Source organism: Pezoporus wallicus, unplaced genomic scaffold (assembly GCF_028554395.1).
Source record: "Pezoporus wallicus isolate ANWC-B61680 ecotype Strahan unplaced genomic scaffold, APGP_CSIRO_Pwel_v1 contig_5416, whole genome shotgun sequence".
Taxonomy (NCBI): Eukaryota; Metazoa; Chordata; class Aves; order Psittaciformes; family Psittacidae; genus Pezoporus; species Pezoporus wallicus.
In genome coordinates this window covers 603,047-623,171 of record NW_026642898.1, presented here as the reverse complement: position 1 = coordinate 623,171, position 20,125 = coordinate 603,047, and the positions used below count along the sequence as shown (strand labels likewise).

Sequence of the window (20,125 nt, the reverse complement as noted above, 5' to 3'; positions counted from 1 at the left end):
GGGGTTTTGATGGACTTCATGTGAGAGCTGGCTGGATGTGCCTCCAAGCAGCCTTCTGTAGTGGCACTTTCTGAACGCTGCTGTAATTTTGGGTTCTTTTGCTTGTGTTACAGGCAAAAAGAACCAAGATGTTAATTTAATTGAGTAGTCTGTAAATGGTTTGAGGAAGGCCACGTCCTGATAACTGACTGTAATGGGATTATATCCTGTGCATGCCCTCACCCAGAGAGGAGCTGACAGTTAATAGCATCCTCATTCTGTACCAGGTTACATGAGGATAGAGGAGGAGATGGGGACTCGTTCTCATTTCCTTCCTGGATGCCTTGGTTTTGATCATGGGAAGGCATGTAGAAGAAATTGCTTGGCTTTTTCTGCCGTTCCTGAGGTAGGCAAATACTGTGAGATTAAAAAGAGAGGATAAAATCCATTATTCTTTTTGTTGGATGACTTCTTTTGTTGGATGACTTTTTACGAGTAGGAAACTGCTGACTTTATTGAAAGGGCACGTTTAAGTCTTTAACAAAACCAGATTCTCTCTCCCCTTCGTTTATGTCTTTAATTCAAACAGATGTTAAAGCTGTAAAGCATTTGAATAAAAAAGGTGTTACTGCTCCACTCATCAGGCTTCGCTTCCACAACATCTTGAATATCACCTTCCAGGTAGAAAATCTCTAAGGTAGAAATAAGGAGGAAGAACCCTCTTAAGAAGTAAAAGGAAAATTAGCCCTTCTTTTTGTATCATAAGGGAACATGAAAGAGCACAAATCCAATTCTGCTTTCCCTTTTAGGTCACCTTTAATGAGGCAATAATGCTGCCAAGGCTTTCCCCACGCCCACCGGCCTTCCCGGTGAGGTCCTGCTTTGAGCTTGAAGTTAAAAGGTTCCCAAGGTTCCACTTGGAGTGTGCTAATGAAGGTGCTCACACGTTGACCCAACTTTTCACTTTGATACCAGCCCATTCACAACTGCTGCCAGGGGCAAAGTTCCTGTGTGTGCGATGAATCGCTGCTGCGGTCTGACAGTACCCCCTTGGGATCTGGAGCAAGGACTGGGAGCAGGAGGTTGTACCTTCTGCTGAAGTTAGTTTGGATTGCATACTCCAGGAGCTGATACTTTACACTGCTTAAGTTCCTGAAAGGCCTCAGGGTCTTTTTGCAGTTAGGAATTCCAGGTGAAAATCCTTCTTCAATCTTTAAAAAGAGGCAGCAGCTTCTTGTTTAGTCTGGAGAAGGCTCAGGGGGGACCTGATGGCTCCCTACAAGTGCCTGACAGGAGGATGGAGCCAGGAGGGGCTGGGCTCTGCTCCCAAGGAACAAGGGATGGGACAAGAGGAAATGGCCTCAAGCTGCACCAGGGCAGGTTTAGATGGAGCTGAGGAACAATTCCTGCCCCAGAGGGTGCTCAGGCATTGGAACAGGCTGCCCAGGGCAGGGCTGCAGGCACCGTCCCTGCAAGGGTTCACATAGCGTGGAGGTGAAGCCTCAGTGCCATGGGGCAGTGGTGCCCTTGGCAGTGCTGGGCAGGGGTTGGACTGGATGAGCTGGAAGGGCTTTTCCAGCCTGGTTGATTCTGTGATCCTAGAGATATTCTCAGTGGATGGCTTGCTCCATTGGGATTTCTCAAGTCTGCTGGTCACCCGGGTGTCTGCTCTTGAGAGGACAGCAGCTTATATTGCTATAGTATTACAGGGATTGTTATTTATCCTTTTTTTCCATTGAAAGGAAGTGGGGAGATCCTTGTTGGTATTTGAGCTACTTCTGGGCACCGGCTGCTGCAGTGCTCTGCCAGGTTTTAGTTTGGAGGCTTTTCTCATCCCTTTGCTCTCCAAAGAACACTTCCTTCTGTCAGGTTTGCAGCTGCCTTTATCTTCTCTCTGTTCACAAGTGTTCTGCTTTGTTGCAGGGGAGATCGGTGAGTACAGGAGCTGCTGTAGAGCCGGCACTGTTACCTCTGGTCCCAGGGCAGAGGCATCCGTGGTGGCTCTTTGTGTGCTGGCAGCGGCAGTGCAGCTGACAGCCCACTTTAATCCCACATAGCTCCTTGTAGGTGATCAGCAAGTGCAGTAATTGGTGTTACCGTGGTGGAGGAGCTTGTTCAGATAAAGTTCCTCCAGGCAGGAACTGCTGTTACTCTCCCGTTTTGGTACAGGACCTATAGCCCAGGCCTGCCAGGCTGCAGTAACTATTGCCAAGGTAACTGTACAGCTCACAGCCGGTGGGCTCAGCTGGTCTGATAACATTCCATTCAAACATCAGACTTTGAAGTCTGGTGACAGCCGAAATACCCAAGCCACTATTTTATTGGTGATAAAAGCATTGGGAGAAAGCAAAGTTCCTTTTGGTGCAGGCTCTCACTTGCGTAAGGGAGGAAAGTACAGGTACGTGGCTGGGTTGAGTCTCTGAAAGCTCTTTTGCTCTCTAGCTACTTCCGTTTGCATGTGGGGATTATTGATGATTGTTTTAATTGGAAATAAAGGATGATAGCTCCTTATGTCTTTTGAGTGGGATACAAAGTGCTCTTGTTCCTCTCATGGTAGAGCAGCATCTACTATCCTACAGCTTGCTTACATGCTTTGTGGCTTGGGTTGAAGAGTTTGGATTTATTCACAAGTTGTAGGGGCTGCACATGAACACGGTGTGTTTGTGTTTTCCCAGCCTGCATTTCAAAACCCAGCAGCCTTGTGGATCACCTTTCCCATTCCCAGGCAGACAGAGGCAGGCACTGCTTGTACTAAGATGATTTGGTGTTGGTGTCTGCAGGTGACTCCTCTGTGCTGGGACTGAGCAGTGAAGGGCTTTAATGCTGGGTTTGATGTTGAAAGTGTGGGCTTCTTCCTCTGTGAGAGGTAGCACCAGCAGCAAGACATAAACATTGCAAGTACAAGGCCAAGAGCTTTCTTACCTCTGTGTTTGCAGACAATCTCCTTACTTCTTTAGCTGCTGAGGTGTTTGGCTATGAAGTGATCAGTGCTGCAGCCTAGGCCATAGGGAGAGCACATGGAGAAAACACTGTGCTGGTACAGTGTGTTCTAGTTAAGGATCACTTTGACTGCTCAGCAGAACAAAATAATAGTGCTGCATTGTGCAGTGACAGTGGGTTTTCCTGGAATTGTTGCCTAATGAAGAAACCTGCACCCGTTTTGTTCAGCACAGACTTGTGAGAGCTGCTCTGGCCCCACATGTTTAATTCAGAGGTGAAAAAGGCAGAGTATCTTGAATTAATTTGTAATGAATAGTGGTATTGCAGATCCCCTGCTGGTTCTGAGGGGAAGAAGGCATGAGGACAGCAGTGTCACCTGGGCCACACCAGCTCCCCTTCTGCTGCAGCATCGCTCGAACAGTGGGATTAAGAACTTTCCTTTATTAACATCCCAGCTTGGGTTTGAAGGCTGAGTTTTATCAAGCTTGCTCACAGTCGGCTCTGTGCAGTCTGGGCTGGCCATTTAAACAGCTTCACCCCATGCACCCACGTTGCTTCTGGGGTGCCTCCGGAGCACAGAGCTGGTGGTGTGGTGAGGCTGCTCCTTCCAAACCCCACATAGAACATCAAGCAGATGGCATCTGCCTTTATCTGGTGTAGCAAGAACTCGGTGACTTCAGACAGGCAGGGAGAGGTGCTTTTAGGGAGGCTGTGTACACCCAGGAGGCATCAGGAGATGGCATCAGGAGCCACTGCTCTCCAGCAGCGCTGTCACAGCCCTCCTCTCGCCTGCGCTTCTGCTTCCTGTGCCACTGCTCCCTGCAGAGCGAGTTCAGTAGTGCTGCAATCCCTTATATCCAGGGGTTTCATCTGCTCGCTGCTGATGTGCTCGAAACCCGTCTCTTTCCTCTTTTCCCTTTTTCCCCTTGTTACTTGGTACGTGTTTCTCGCCAGGCCTGTGGTGTTCCGCTGCATGCTCAGGCCCCAGACTGCAGCGGGGGCAACTTAGAATCTTCTGGTGAAAGAAACAACAGAAACCCCCACACCAGAGAACAAAAACGTCTTTTTAACCGAGTTGCATTTAACCTTAAGCACAGGAGTCAGCTTTATGGAAGAAATACTGCTCTACATAAGGGTTTTATGGTTTGATGCAGCTTTATCAGGAGCAAAGTGCCTAAGAGTTTTCTCTCCTAGCAGAGGATTTCTTGTATCTCCTCTTCATTGCCATGCACGTTGCACCAGTCACTTGCATGTTCTGACACTGGTTTGTTGCTGCTGGTTTTGTTGTCAGTGCTGCCTGTCTGTAACCGAGGCTATCCCTTGATGTGGGCATGTTGGAGGCACAGGGATGAAGTGGATGAGTGGGGAAAGAGGGGGTAAGAGCCAGGCTATTGCTCAGCACACAGAGCAGTGGATGCTGCACACTGCCTATGTGCTGTCATACACTTTGGGTGCCAGAGCCCTGCAGGCTTTGCAGGGACGTGAGCTGGTGGGCTTAGGAGTTCCCAGAAAGATCTTCCATTTCTGTAGGGTGCATAGGATGGAAGGCAGTGCAGAGATGCTCAAGGGGAACAACCGGACTGATCGGCAAGGCAGTCTGGTGTAACTAAGGCAGGAGGGGGGATTGGTAGCCCAGCAATGCATCCCAATTGACAGGTAGGGCAAAGCTGGGCTCTGAAGGGTCTTACAGGTGAAGAACAAGTAGCTTGTGTTAGTTGGATGTTGTGAAGGAAGTTACTCATGCACACGCTGTAGCACTTCCCAGAGCTTGTGCCTGCTGCAGGGGATCCCATTGGCAGCAGGCTGGGTATCGGGTCCCTGACCACGGTGGGGTTCCCAGGCCCAGACTGGAGCAAGGGGAAGGATTTGAGAGGCACAGGTCGGATGCAGCCTTCTTAACCAGTGCACTAACACCCTCTGAGGCCACCCTCTGCGCCTTGCCAGCTCTCTGTTATTGAGAAGGAGGAAAAGCATTCAGCCCGTTAACAGGCTGTAATGAGGTGGATGTGTCCCTCTGCCCATGGGAAGGGTGGCTGGAGCTGATGCTCTGTGCAGAGGCCGTTTGCTTCACCGCTCCTCCACGCGAGGATCAAACCATGCACACGCTGCAGCCCTGGCTGAGGACAGGACACACCTAACTGGAGTTTGAATGTTTGCAGAGCCTGTGACTGTGGTGTTCTCTTAGCTGGGCTTTGTGCAAGGACTCTTGAGGCAGCGGGAAGCCTCCTGAGACAGAGTCTGCTCCATCCCCAGGCAAGAAGCAAGCACATCATCTCGGCCACGTTGTGTCTCGTAGTTTGAACCTGTGCATGTGGAGCCCTGAAAAAGACACCTGTGTGAAGCTCTAGTGCTGGAGTGAAAAGCACGTTCTGGGAGCTCTGACTTGATGAGGTTAAATTGGCTTTTTCACTTCCCCCAAGCAATGTACAAGCAAGTGTGAATATCCATTCCCCTGTGGGCAGTGGTTTCTCAGCGCGAACCTGCTTTGCTCAGTCTTGCACCGAGGACACCCTCCATGATCCCCACAGGTCTTTGCTCCTCTACATGTGTCCATCGTGGGGAAGGATGGGGGTGGTTCCCTTTTCCCCCTTTTCTCATTGTTTCCCTCCTGTCCTTGATTCCTTTTTTCCCCACGCATTCCTGGGAAGCAGCCGGACTTTGTCCCCCAGGCAGCACATTGCTGCCAGTGCAGCACCAGTACCTGAGCTCTGCCACCCCCTGCACCGCTCTGACGTGCTGCACCCCTCTGTTGGAAGCACCCGAGCGTGAGCAGGATTGGTGCTGCTGACATCCAAGCGCAGAGCAGTGAGACCCGCTGCAGCGGCTCCTCACCAGTGAAAAGCAGTGTCCAAGATGCACAGAAATACTGAATGCTGCTGGGATGGAGCAAAGTTGGTGACAATCGGGGCTTGTTTGTAATTTCAGGGCTGTAGATATATACATGCAAAGTAGCCTTTTAAAGCGGGATTTGTGCTTGAGCATCGTGTCCTTTGGAAACGAGCACAAAGATGAGCAATTGTACAATCCCAGTGAATGAATTCATTTCCCTCTTCTTTTTAAATCAGTCTCTACAGAATGAGATACAGAGCGGAGGGGAAGGAAAGAAAGGGAAGCGTGGATAAAAGATTGTGGAATAGTTGGGGGTTTGGCTGTGTAAGTCAGAAAACCCCCAAGGTTTGCATCTCCCAAACCCAGCTCTGATTCAAGAGAACGGTTGAAAATACCGATCTAGTCAGTCTACATTGCAGAATTAAATTACAGCCAAGAACTGTAACTATCCCAAATAGTCCGTGTTTAAGGGGAAGGAGAATGAAAACGGCCTCGCCTCCTGGTTAACTGAACTGATGAGAACTCGGGGATTAAAAAGAGTAAAAAAAGCCCAGAAATCCTTTCAGTTTTGCAGAAAGTTGCCATTCAGCTCTGTAGAGAATCTGTGGTTGCTCTTTCTTCCAGAATGAGGTAAAACGTCTAAAAACGTCACTGTTCACAAGGAATCATCAGGGAATTAATGAGGGGGTCTTGCTTCCTGTGGGTTTAACTAATTTCCACTCAAGAGCAAACAGCCTTGAGGCAGGTATTGAGCTGTGTGGCGCGTGCCCTCCCCTGGGTTTTGTTGTCAAACCGTTCCATGAATCCGCTGGGAAGCGGGAGTGTTGCTGCGGGGGCTGCAGGCTGCCCTACGGCCCAGCCAGCCTTAGCTGAGCACTCAGGTTTGCTGTTCTTTATCCAACAGGTTGGGGTGTTGGTGGTAACGGTTCCAAAGCAAGAGAGAGCCACGAAACGCAGTCGGAAACCAGTCTCTCGTCGAGCCCGAGTCCTCCCTTGTCAAGGTAAAGTTGTGAAATCCTGTAGCATTTAAATGCTTCTCACAATGAGAAACGCCGACAGCGAAGGGCTGAGGCTCTGGTTACTCGATTTCTTCACTTGAGCCCGGGTTAAGGTTGTATTTATGTTTATTTACTGACACATCTTCAACTTGGATGCACCTCCGCAAATATTTGTGCCAAAGCCAAGGCTTGTTTTGCAGCTGTTGTTTTCCCATTCTCCGACTCAATTGACATCTCAGTGAACCACAAACGAGCCAGTCCAGCTGCTTTCAGCAGGGCTGCTCGGGGGCTAGACAATGGGAGTTGTCAGGAGAGGGGCAGACAGAGAACAGAAAGTCTTCAGGAAATAAAGTGGTGGGTTTCTCCTCCGTGGATCCGAGATGTGAGCTCGCTGTAACTGGATAACGCTTCCCGTGGGTTTGGGGTGTTACATTTAATGCTGGCTTAGTTGTATTATTTTCTTGCTTTCAAACCGAGTGTGTTTAATTACTGGCCTCGAATGTACCTAAAGGGCACAGTTTGTTCTTTTTCTCTCCCTTGGTTTTTGTTGGAAGCTGGTTTCTGTGTGTGTGTTAAAATGCAGCCGTTCCCTTGGGTCTCTGGGCAGTTCTGTTGCATGTTCCTTATGTTCTTCGTTGGCATGTAACAGGAATCAAACAGCAGCAATCAAATTAGTGGTCAAGAAGCAGCAGAAAATGTGATAGAACACAGGCAGCTCGTGAGATACTGGCTGAGCTTTAGATGCTTATCTGCTCGTGTTAAAACAGCCTGATGAGTGCTGCTGCTGCGTGGCTCCTGGTCTGAAACTGCCACTACCAGCACTGGGGAAGAGTCTTGAAAGCTTTCTGATGAAATTTGAGCTCCTGTTTGTACATTCCTTTCGGTAGCTTGTTTTTAATGCTGGTATCAACGAGGTCAGTTCAGTTTTGTTAAGTGTTGTTGTGCAGTTGTGTGGAAATCACAGGATTTCTGTCACTCCCCAAGCGCAGTAAACACAAGCTGGAACACTGTGTTGATGAATGGCATTCCTGCTCTTGTGTGGGATCCGTTCTTACAGCCCTGTACCCAAACTGTCTTTTTTTTTTCTTTTTTTTTTCTTTTTCCTTTTTCTTTTTCTTTTTTTTTCCTTCATTTTTGGAGTTTCCTTGAGCTTTGTTTGAACATGATGTTCCAAACGATGCAACTGTGAAACGCGGGGCTGCTCCTATAGATGAGTTTTTAAATGCTGAACGTTAGTCATTCACTAAGTGACTAAAGAGGGACATCGGGAAGAGAAGGATCAGGCCCTGAGGAGCTTTCTGCCAGAATCCCTCAATAAAATCTGTTGAATTTAAAATGAACTGTTTCTGTATTAAAAGGAGAAAGTCTCCCAGCTTTGTCCCTGCGGCTGCTGCACTGCTCACTAATGATGCACTTGGTGACTCCTGCGTCTCGGATGCTGTTCAGATGGAGTAAATGTTTTTACTGTTTCAGATTCTTACTTGTGCTAGGTTCTAAAACATTTCTGCCCTATCATTTCACACCGTGCAGTGTGAGAAGCAGCACTCCTCACGCGCTGATACACGGCGATGCTGCTTTAAGGAAATAAATCTCTTCCAGTTGGCTTTTCCAAATGAATCACCAGCACTGCAGCCTTCCAGAGGGAAGTTCAGCTGCAGCCCTTCCTTTGGGGAATCTTGGCACCCACTCTGCGGGGAGGGAAGCGGTGGAAGTGGTGTGGGGACGCGGAGGACCGGGCAGGGCGGCCGCCTGCCGCACCGGGAGGTTTCTGCGGCACTCGCATTTAAGCGCTCCACTTAGTGCAGTCACTTCTGGGCTTTATTGCTTTGACAAGTGGTCTCGAAACCCACTACTTGAGAGTGGCCGTCGCCGCGCAGCACCGCCGCGGAGCTGCCAGAAACTCTTCTTTGCTCCGTTTTGTCACTGAGCTGATGAGTGACCTCGGGGGAGACCCCGCCGGACCCAGCGAGGAGAAATGGCTTCCTCTGATGTCCCCCAGACAATAATTATAATGTGCCAGTTAAGCCCAAACTACAGCTGAGGGATTTTACTTTAAAGCAGAGGCTCGGGCGCAAAAATGCATTTATAGCTCTTTGTCTGGCACCTCATTATGTGTGGGCCTGATTCATTAAGTAATTGGTTTGCAGTTGTTTACATGAGTATTAAGGCTTTCTATTCAGCAGCCTTTGAGAGATACATTGTGCAAATGTTGCATGTTATGAATGCTGAATGAGGGGCCGGGGACCGGTCCTATTGGCTAAACACTGCGCTCTGTTGAAAAGCAAGAGAAAGAGATTGGGTGCTGCTTTGCATAGCAATGACTTTCTTAATAAGCTTTACAGATTGATACACACAAGCTATAAAAGATGCAAAGAGATACTCTTAGCACATTTATACATGCTCATTTCACTATTATGGGGCTGGAGAAGGGAAGAATTGAGGGCTTTCATATTCGGTTTTTCAGTGCGTGTCTTCAGTGCATGAGACTTAATAGAATCCGATGTTTATTGTATTATAAATCACGGGGAAGTAGGCAGATCTGCAACAGTTTATTATTAAAGATTCTTTCAATGTAAATCTTTTTCTGCCATTGTATTTCCTACAGCAAAATCATTTTGTGGTTGAGTGGGGATGAAAGGCATAATGTACGAAGGAGTGAGTCTTAATAGGAAGCTGCTCTCCGAGTAAAGACCACTTGTTCCCTTTTGTTCGGAGGTGCATGCCAGAGCTTCCTCTTCTCCCGCAAATACTGTCCTGCCCCACGTTTAGCGACAAAACTACTTTTTCCTGCCTTCATTTACATTACGAAGGGAATATTTTCCCGCACAAAGGTGCCGCTTTGGTTTGCAGAGTTTGTGTTTTGCACCACCAAAGAGCGTGATAAATTATGCAGTTCCTTGGGGGACAGGGTATCAGAAGTCAGGCGGCCTGTCTGGGCGGCAGGCGCTGTGTGTGGCATCCCGTGGCCGGAGCGCTGGCTGCAGCCAGAGGAGGTCACTGGTTTTCTGGGTAGCGTGGAGGTTTTGATGGGAGCAGTCCGTGTTGCTCTGCCTTGTTTGCGCCGTCTCCTTTCGGACTGATCTGGAGATTAAAGGTGCATTATCGAGCGCGACCCACGGAACCGCCGTCATGCGCCAGGACACAGCCGCGGTGTGAAGTGGTTTTTGATTAATGTGCCCTGTGGCAGTAATCCGGGCTGGTCTCTGAGGGCCGCCGTCACCAAACACAGACGTAATGACATGCAAATAAAAGTTGGCACATCATAATTCATCCTCTTAATTACTCTCGGGGGCGATGCTGAGCACGGGCCGTGCCGCTGCTCCCTGTGCCGCCGCGGCTGTGGCCATCGGGGGGCACTCCGGCTCTGCGCATCCCCCCTCCGAGCCGGCGCTGGCCCTGCCCGGCTGCTTTGGCGAGAGATTCCCAAGGTTTGGAGCTGGGAGTGGTCAGGAGCTTTACCAGGAAACCCGGGGGAGGTGGCGCGGTGTGTTCCCGGGCTGCCCCTCAAACCAGCCCCATCCCGTTGTACTTCCAGCTGCCGAATCGCTTCTGTGAGAAGCGACTGTAAATTCAAGCACGTTTTTCCTGATGGTACAGCTGTTTCCTTAAGCTTTGTTACCTAAATCTTAACATCCAGCTGTTGCAGGAGCAGCAGCGTGGAAGTGGTGATGCTCTGTGAATATGGTGGGGAATGGTTTATGGGAATGGTTATCCATGTAAATGCACTGGCCCTGTTTTACAGACAACATAGTGTTTATTTCCGTGGTAATGCCCTGGGCTCTTCCAACAGTTTCATCCCGGTGCTGTGATTCAGTCTTTGTGTTAGAGGTTCCTCTAGGTGAGAATAGGTTGGTTTTTTCCTCAGTGTAGCATATCTGAACAGAGAATGATCTTAAGTGTAGCTCCATACAGATCTTTGTAGCCTAAAAGTCATCTTACTTGCAGTGTAATTACTTAACCTCAGTATTGCTACTTTAATTCTGGTGTGAGCAGTAGATTATTCTAGTTTATACTGAATTTCCAGTGTGGGGAACACTTCTGCAATGCTCAACTTCTAGTAAATGCTGAGCAAGAAACGGCAGAGCTGTTGGGCTGGAGCAGGAGGATGGTGTGTGAGCACCCCGGTCAGTGTCGCATCGGAGGCACTGCCACTGAGCAGACCAGAAAATGCCTTTTGGAGCTGGACCTGCAGCTCCTCACCCTCACGTGCTGCTGGGGAGAAGCTTCATCTCTTACCTCGCCGAGGGCTGATAAACACCACCTTGAGAAGAAGAAATGCTCAGCTGGGTTTGCATCCCAGATGTGTGAGCGCAGGATGAAGGCATCCAGCCCCAACAGGAGCACTGGTGCCCCCGAGGCAGCTGAGCTCTGTGTTTGGTTGGGTTTCTGCCAAGGCCTGGTGTTTCGGTGGTGGTTTTTCCCTGGGGCAGGGTGCGTTGGGTTGCCTTGGTTGGGTTTTCCCCACGGTGTTTTCTTTGTCTCTTTTATTTCTTGTATTTTTCTCCTTGGCACTGAGGTGGCTTTTTTTCACTTGACACCAAAACGTGCGGTTCAACAGGTGCTTTAGCAAAAAGGTACTCAGCTAAAGGAAGCATTTCTGCTATTGCCAGCAAGGCACCTCTATTAACTTGCCTATTGTTGGTCTGGCTTCTTCCTCTTAATATTAATTTTCTTTACAGAGGGAGAAATATTTCCTCGGAGCTTTTTCATTTCTTATTGTTGCAGCATCTTCAATACAAAAAGCCTGTTTCATCAGAGTAAAGGAGAGATTAAAAGGCCCTTTGAAGTTAAACTGATTTGGGGTTTTTTCTTTGTTAGAGCCTGGATTCAGTTTGGAATTATTTTAGGGAAGAAGCGAATGTGTAAATGGATATGGAAGGGTCACGATGGGGGATTAGTGGAGGCACTGCAACTGGCCTTACTTCATTTATACTCCTAAATTTCTCCATGGAGGTCTGTGTGGTTATTGTGTGCTCAGGATCCCACATGATAACTCCATGATTGAGTTTGCCGATTGCTGAATACAAATGCTTTGCAAGGTAGAGGTCTCCTTGCGTCTTACCAGCCTTGACTAACGCTTCAGATGTAGTTCAAGAACGTATTCCCTGTTACAAAGCTCTCTTGCAGCATTTTCCAGGCTTGGCTTGGCAGAGCTGGGATTTCCAATCTGGCATTTCTGATGTCCTGGCTCCATTTTCCATACCTCCCTGGGTGTTTCTCTGTGCTGACAGCCTTGTTCCAGGCCTTTGCTGACACCGTGTTCCCATCTCTCTTTATGGGCTGCTGTGTCACACCAGCGCCCAGCTCCTGGTGCAGCACTACAGCTCTGTGCTGTTCTGGGGGTGAACCCCATTCTACACCCAGTAGATTAGCCCCAGGAGGATGAATCCCACTGAATGCATGGGTTTGGGTAGAATACAAACGTCCATCTTCCTTCCTCTCCTCTCAGCATTGACCTTTCTCCTCATGGGAAGCTGGGGTGGAATAGGAAAGGTTTCCAGATTTCCCTACAGCCACAGTGGTTCTTGTCCATCGCAACTTCTCCATCAGACCTCTGGCCTTTGGCCAGACCTGGAGCACCTCACCGTGCTTTGAGCCGTGTGTGGAAGGACCAAGCTGCCCGGGACACAGGCAGTCCTCCACTGGTGGTTCCATGCCATGAGTGGTGTCCTGGGCACAGCAGAGGCTCTGGGCTGAAACGACCAACGCTCTTGTGTTTAATCTGGGTTTGAACCAAAGAGAGAAGGGGAGCAAAGAAATCGCCTCCGGGGACCCCCTGGTGTGGTTGAACATGAACCCTGCCGTGCTTTCCCTTGAGCCAGGGGAGATGCAGCAGTGGGAGCGGTTGCTGCTGGATCCTGTGTTACCGAGCTACCCAAAGCTGAAATGTTCATGTGCAGCCTGGCACAGGAGCCACCTCTCCATTGGCAGCTCAGCAACACAAGGGGTTTCTCACTCTACACCCGGGGGAAAACTGTAGCCACCAGAGCTGCAGCCTCTTGAGCATATTTTTATGGGCTTAGCCTGGGGTGCACGGAGCATCTCCTGGGAAATGCTGAGGGGCAGGAAACCACTAAAGTGAGCAGGAGTTCAGGGTGTTCAGTGTACTGCAGGACTCGGCCCAAAGGCTCTGACTTCAAATATGTGCTGGAAATACCACTGAGTAAAGGTATTTGAAGAATTTGAAGCGTAACACAGTGCAGGGTTTGACTCGGAATGGAAGGGACAGGTGTTTGGATGGTGTGCTAACAGGACATCAGGTAAACAGGATAATGTTTTTTACTTGAATAGCAAGTTAATAATTAGTTATGTCACTGTTGCTATTCTACTAGTGCTGATACTTGTTGCTAGTTGCTAAGCCTCACTTTGGTATCTTGGTCGAAGCTTGGCTGTGTTTAATATCTATTTCTGTGAATTGTTGTGTATCTGCAGAGGAAGTTTTGTGTATCTGCTGCATTCATAGCTTGCAGAAAGGAGTATGAGCCCCCTTCGATTTAAAAGGCCAAGTTTGTGTAACACAGGTAGCTGTAATGTAATGAAACTCCCCCCCACTTTAAGTTCAGCTTTCCAACTGCAGTCCCAAATCCTTGTGAATCTAGTGGTACAAGACAAGCAGTGAATCACCTCTGCTTTCTTTTCCGTATCTCCTTCACAAATGCCTCCACAACAGTAGTAAGAATATCTGAAGTCCCCACTTGAAGCCGTTCTGTATCATTGCCATTTCTTTAACTGAAATGCAGCAAATTGCATTAGATTTTTTTGACAGCTGATTGAGTCCTGGTTTGACTGTGGCAACGGCTTCAAACTGCAGCTTGACACTTGCTTATATTTCACTAGTTGGGCCTGTAATGCCACAAATATCGCCCATTTGATCTCCCTTTATCAAAATCAGCTGAAGCTTTATTTCTGAGCTTCTTGCAGGATTGTTAATATAACAGTTAATTCTCCTACATCATTGCCCTGTGTGATTATTTCACAGCACCAACACAATACGCACGCCACACACAAAAGATCAAAATGATTCCAGCTTGTTTGAGGGATTCAAAAGGGCCTGTGATGCTCTAGGCACAAGAGCAGGCATTTAACAGAACAGAATCGCAACTGCATATACATCAAGGTAGATCAAAGGCAGCGGGGAGAGCGCACATTTACATAGGGACGGGATGATGCTATGGGAACCCAGGCGTTGGGCTGGAGGAGCACGCTGGCAGGAAGGGAATAAGGAAGTTCAGTGAGCATCAGTGGGGGGTGCTTTTATTTTTGTTTGGGGGTTTTCTTTACTTACTTTGAATTATCTGAAAGGCTGCAAGAGATCGACAGGGCTCTGAGCCTTTGTAGCCTTAACTCGCTGCTGGTGTAAACCCGCGCCGGCACCAGGGGATGACTCCAGCTCACGCTGCCTGAACATCTGGACCAGGGGCTCTGCTGCATGTTAATTTCTCCACCTTTTAAAAGACAGAGAGGTGAGGAAACCTTTGTAAAGATAGTTATTAAAAAGTGCTCACTGGTACTTTTTAAACCATTTTACAGTTGTTTGGAGTTTTTATTTTATTTTACCATTGTGACCTTGTGCTGATGATTTGAAATCTCTTTCTCTTTTACAGAGCTGAAACCAGGAAGGGAATGGTAGCTACTATAAAATCCAAAGGTAAGAAACGGATGTTACACTACTTAAAATCGACAGGTCTTTCTGAGTGGGTTTTACATTGTAGAAAATCTCCCAAGAACGGCGCTGTGGGACTGTATAGAACATGGGTGTAAGGAGGTGGGACAGTGTGGAATTTCCCTGTTTCAACGCAGGAGTCCGCAAATAGTTGACAGTGACAAATCCTGGACCAGAGAGGACGTGTTTTGTACTGCATGGAGTCTGGAAGCAGTTATGACCTTTGCTGCAGGGTTTAAACAGCAGTGAACAGCAAGTAGGTGTAGAAGCAAAACTGGGAAGGAAAAACCTGATGTTTTATTGATGTTCCCTTTGAAACCAGGGGTTGCAGAAGGGGTGGGCAGCAGTGTGACTGGCTGCAGGGCTGCAGCAGGTGGGTGCACAAAGGAGCCTGCATCTGGAATAATTTGTGTCCACACACAAGTGGCCTCTCTATTAAATTGGTGGCTGGATCTCATGTGTTTTCATTCCCACTGCATTTCAGTTTTCTCTTTAACCGCTGTAAGGACCACTGGTGGCTGAAGTCACCTCTGATGGAGCCCTGTCAGTGAAGCTGGTGCTGGCAGCTTTCAGCACTATGCAGTCCTGACTGGTACGGAACAGGGACTTGGAGCTGTGGTGTCTGAGCTGCTTTAAGGGTGCCGTACGCGATGGTGCTTTGGTGCCATCTGAAAGCCTCTCTCACCCCCAGACCTTCTCTGCTGGGGAGTTCCGTGGTGTTAGAGCCTTTCAGCACGCTGAGCCCCTTCCCCAGTGCTCAGCGCAGGAGTGAGCCCAGGGCACACCTCTGATGTTCCCGGCGGAGCGCAGACCTGCTGGCTGGGGGGCCGGGGATACAGGATGAAAGATGCAGCTGCTGCACTTGGAGATAAGGTGTTTATAGAGCTTGTGCCATCAGAAGCACTGAAGGCATTAACAGCGCCTCAGTCAAACATGAGCTGACATGTCTGTGTGAGGTGTGACAGCTTCCCTCCCTCCTGCTGCCCTGTGCCACATTTGGGGCATCATGTCTATCACATTGACCTTGCACAAACAGCAGCCCCACGAAAGCAGTTGGGAGCAGGCAGACAGCACAGTGCTGCGAGCCAATGTGGCCTTGGCTTGTGCTTCCCCACGTGCTTTTCACTTGATTTTTATCCACAGAGCAAATGAATTTACATCTCGAGGAAGCTCTTGGCCATGCCGCATTTCAGTGTGATTGTGTTTCATTTCAGTGAAGTTGTTTGCTAATTCCCAGAGGTGCTTGTTGGAGCCAGGCAGTTCCCTGAACCCAGATCTTGCCTGTATTTGATCCTGTCCCAAAGTGGTGATGTCACTCGTGATGTCATTGCCGTTTTGATGCCAACTCTGTGATGTCATGGTCCGACTGTGACTTCACTGTGGGGTCAAGTAGGGCAGAAAGTGGCACATAATGGACAAAGCTGTAATTGAGGCAGCAGCTGGGCAAGTAAATTGCTTGGAGTGGAAATGTTCTCTCAAGGTACCTTGAGGGACAATGAAGTGGGGCCTCTGAATGAGCCGCTGTCTGGCCACAGCAGCTCCCTTCTGGCGACACGATGTACCCACATCACGCTGTATCAGAAACCGCCTCAACCTCGTGCCCTTCAGAACGTCCCTTCTCTAAGCTGTGCTGTGCAGCTGCCTGGGGAGAGCTGCAAAGTGCTCATGTCTGTGATACAAATGACATAAACAGGAAAAGATTTGATAACTTGGTTTTTTTTTCTCCCCACCCTCAGCGTTCTGGGGCGAATCTGATGAGAGCAGCTCTGAGCTTGAGGCTGCTCTGCGCCCCCAAGCCCACAGCACGGAGGCAGATGAGTTTGATGACTTCTATGATTAAGACCCCCCCTGCTCACTTTGGGGAAGAAATAAGCAGAATCATCTTGTACATATGGAGCATGCCGCTGTCTGATGTGCAGCTCCCCACTGCAGTCACAGAAAATGTACATACAGAATAAAGATTCCTTGGTTCTACACCCGGACTCCTCTGTGTGTTTTCTCTTTAGTGCTGTTTCCCTGATCTCGCAGCACTCCTGCCCCGTGGGACTGAGCCTTTCTCTGCTCTGTTGGTCTGGGGGAAGAAATGAGGATGTCAGAGATGTCCACCTGCTGTGAGACACCAGCATAATGCTTGTCTGAGGATGAGAACGAGCACCTCAGTGGGCTGGGGCTCTATAAACAACCTCCTCTCAGGCAGGAAGCTGGGTCCCATGGAATTTAGAGCGGTTATTTAATGACCAAGTGAGTCTTGTTTCCATGCAGGCACTTCTTCCTCTGGCCTGGCCACTGGTCTTGTTGCACATGAACATGAGACCATCCTCTTCCAATGCCTGTGTGAGCTCTACAATTTTGCCTGCAGAGCTAGATGTGGTTTGCAAAAGGCCAGCAAGCATTCTGGGTATGCATACATATGCTGCGCAGGGCGGGCTGGCATGTTTGATCTTTATCTTCTGCAAGAGATCAAGAAGAAGAAAAGCATAAAATGTACATTTTGAATTCAGCACATTTTGGAACACCAGCATTTACATGTGGTGAGCCCCAGTGCTTTTCTGCTTGTGCTTGCTTTGTACAATCCATGCTGGCACTGCTGCATGGACATCACAGGAAAGGGATGGCTCTGGGAGCTTCATGCATTTTTAATTTCCCTCCTTTAATTCCTTTTATCTAAAATTAAGTTCATTAAACATGAGATTTTCTTTCGAAGGGAGAAACCAGAGGACATATTAAAAAAAAAGAAAGAAATCTGTTCATAATTATGGGAAGTTCAAAAGCACAAAGCAGGACCCCAATTACAGCAGTGCTGCATCTCTGCACACAGGCACCAACCTCTGCACCCCGGCCATCAAAAGCAGTTCTTAAATGGTAACAATATTCAGTTTAATAAGAAGAGTGTGTAGCTCCAGAATGTGAAACAAAGGCTCGGGAAGGCTGGAAAGTGAAAACCCTGAGCACAGCTGGCTGCGGGCTCGCTGGGTCCCCTGGCTCTCAGGCAGGGGTGCAGTGTCGAGTGTTCCAGCAACTGGAAAGTGAGCTGCCCGAGGGATGGAGCTGGGTGAGCGTAGGACAGGGCCGATGCCATGTGGGACAGCTGGACTCCACCGGAGCCTTTCATGTCCTCCCCCACTGTGCCGGGGTTTCTGTGCCTGTTCAACCACAGGCTATTTTGTGATGGCTCCTGTGATGCTTCCCTGGCTGCTGCTAAGGCCTCAGCCAGAACACCAGCACATTTCCCTCTGCCTTTCCCAGTTTTACCCCAGCTCCCCATGTCCTGTGTGATGGGCACATTGGTTAAGGGATGGGAGATGCATGGAGAGGAGGAGGAGAGAAGGCAGCCCATCGGGAGCACGGGAGGTCTCCTGCCTCCCAAAGCAACAATTCCCATGTGCCAAGTGGATGGCCCAGCTCCCAACATTTCATTGTGATGGCCAGCCTTGGTCAGCACTTGGTTACAGGACTGTCCTGCAAATTGTCACACTTGAGAACGAATTCCATCATGAGATGGCAACAGGACCAGGAGAAGGGCTAGCGCCTTGTCATGCTGCTGCTCCTAGTGGGCTACCAGGTAGGTTGAGAGGCTTCCCCTAGCAGGGTGCTGGAGGCTTGTTTTTCTTCATGTACTGTGGGCTCAGCATCACCCAGGAGCCCCGTACCAGAGCCAGAGTCTGAACCCACCACCTGCGGGCTGGTGCCTGGGTCATGGCTCCTTGCTGCGTTCTCCAGATCACCCCTAAGCTGCAGTAATTCATTCCTGCGGGCCCCAGCCATCCGCTGAACGCAAGCTCACCAGTGCCCCATGGCACAGACAGACTGCTCTACGTGACTTTGCAGTGACTGCCAGACCAAGGTTCACCTGGAAGGAGTGCCGGCAGCCCACGCCGGTCAGTAGCACTGCATCAAATCCACAGCACTTTGTAGTTTTAAGCCCTTCCTGAGTGATCCCGGGTTCTTGATGTCAGCCCGCTTTATATCTCCATGTGATAGCAGGCACCCATCACCAGTCTGTGGCGCTTCCCATTCCCTCAGTCCAGCTCAGGCAGAGGCACGCAGCTCCTGACAGCTGACAGATGGCTCTGGGAGCTTCTGTGAAGGCCCTATCTCTGTGTCGGTGTTCAAGCGATAGCCGAGTTCCTCCAGAGCATTATTTATGATGCTCGTATTGTGCACAGCCTCATTAGATGCAAAACATTCTGCCAGTCAACTTCCCTCTGCTCCTTCACAGCTGTCAGCCTGGCAGCCCGCAGGTGATGGTGATGGACAGGGGGGCTGGAATCAATAGAGCCTCCACAGATTGACATCAGCACGCCACTCACCTACGGGAAATCCTGCCGGGAAAAGCCTCCCCGTGTTCCCGCTGCGTGCAGGCACTCAGTGCCACGTCCCTTACTCGGGTGTCACATCCACGCAGCTGTGAAGCCAAGCTGCGGCTCCTTCCCCTCTGCACCTGCTCACAACGAAGTTTGGGTCAGGATATTTGCAAGGGGTCCGCTCCTGTTCCGTTCTTGTTTTGGGGTTTTTAACGAAACATTGATTGACTTTGCGAGGTGTTTGTTGCAGTCTTCATTTTCCAGCGCTTGTTTACCCAAGTAATTATGAGATAAGATGATCACATTTCATTTGCGTTTGCCAGCGCCTCTGTCTTCTGTTTTCTTGAGCATTATCAGAAGAACAACTGATTGCCCATCAATACAAACAAAATGTTAATGCTAATCTGCCTTACTCCACACGAAATTCCAGGAGGCGAAGCATTACAATAGGGAACTTCAATCAGGGTGCGTTTTGTAAGGAACAGATAAAGGCCAATCTTTAGCTGATACCGCAGATGTGGTGCCAATACAAAGTTGCTGGGGAAATTTATTCAAGTCACAGATTTTATTAAGAGGAGTGACAACAGAAAATGGCTTAGCAACAGCCAAGCGAGGCTAAGAATAATGAGCGCTACACTATTGGGTTAATTTGGTCGATAGCGCATTAGCCAGGTACCAAGGTCCCTCTCCCCCCCGCCCAGCAGCAGCAGTGACTCCATAAGCACTGCTGAGACTGTCATTTTTGTTAATGGCTCCCAAGCTGCTTCCCCGTGTCCTCGCCCCCGGCCCTGCCCTCCTCGCGGAGCCGCTGCGCAGCGGCAGGACGTGGCGGAGCGCACGATCTCCCTCCTTTTAATCCCCTTTAACACAGGCAGGTTTAATTCCATTTCAACGTCGCGAACGGCCAACTTACTTACTGGTATTTGCTTATGGAACGGGCGGAGCGGCGGGACGGGGCTCCTCGGGGTGCTGCTTGTGACTGTCACAAATCACTCCAGCCGCCTCTGGCCACGTCCCCTGGGGTCCTGCTGCGCTTCCACCCTCCCGTCAGCTCCCGAGAGCCCTTTAACCCGCTCCAAACAGCCCCGAGGGGAAACGGCCTCGTCCAGAGCCCCCTGCCCGAGGTGCTCAGCGCGGAGGGACCGAGCCCCGCGCTGTAAGGGGCAGCGGCCCAGAGCGCTCTGACGGAGCTGCCGCGCCCGCAGTCCCTGCAGTCCCTTCAGCCCCTTTGGACCCAAACCCCCCCACCGCAAAGTCTGTGCGGGTGTTCAGTTAAACGTGAGGGGAAGGGTTGTCAGGATCCGCACAGAACCAGCCTCATCCGAGCGCAGGGCTCAGGCACCAGCCTGCTCCCGGGCGCTCCCCTCCTGCCTGGCGCCTCTGTGCCCAGGAGCATCCACACCCGCCCGGGC

General features: G+C 49.7%; 1 protein-coding gene and 1 long non-coding RNA gene across 3 annotated transcripts in view; one reads left to right on the top strand and one right to left on the bottom strand.

The window, feature by feature from the left end:
- KIZ (kizuna centrosomal protein) overlaps positions 1–16,385 on the top strand; it is a 40,234-nt gene extending 23,849 nt beyond the window's left edge. Inside the window, exons 11-13 of the mRNA XM_057433128.1 lie at positions 6,653–6,749; positions 14,351–14,394; positions 16,146–16,385. Of these exons, the coding sequence (XP_057289111.1) occupies positions 6,653–6,749; positions 14,351–14,394; positions 16,146–16,249 (245 nt within the window). The 3' untranslated portion in view covers positions 16,250–16,385. The remainder of the gene's footprint in view (positions 1–6,652; positions 6,750–14,350; positions 14,395–16,145) is intronic.
- LOC130611899 (uncharacterized) lies at positions 13,759–18,844 on the bottom strand. Of its 2 annotated transcripts, none has more exons than XR_008975345.1 (2): positions 18,720–18,844; positions 13,759–14,191 (listed from the first exon to the last, which is right to left on the bottom strand). It is a non-coding gene; the product is annotated as an uncharacterized LOC130611899 (long non-coding RNA). The 2 variants fall into 2 exon arrangements; XR_008975346.1 differs by lacking the exon at positions 18,720–18,844 and adding an exon at positions 14,938–15,090.
- Between the last annotated feature and the right edge of the window lie 1,281 nt (positions 18,845–20,125).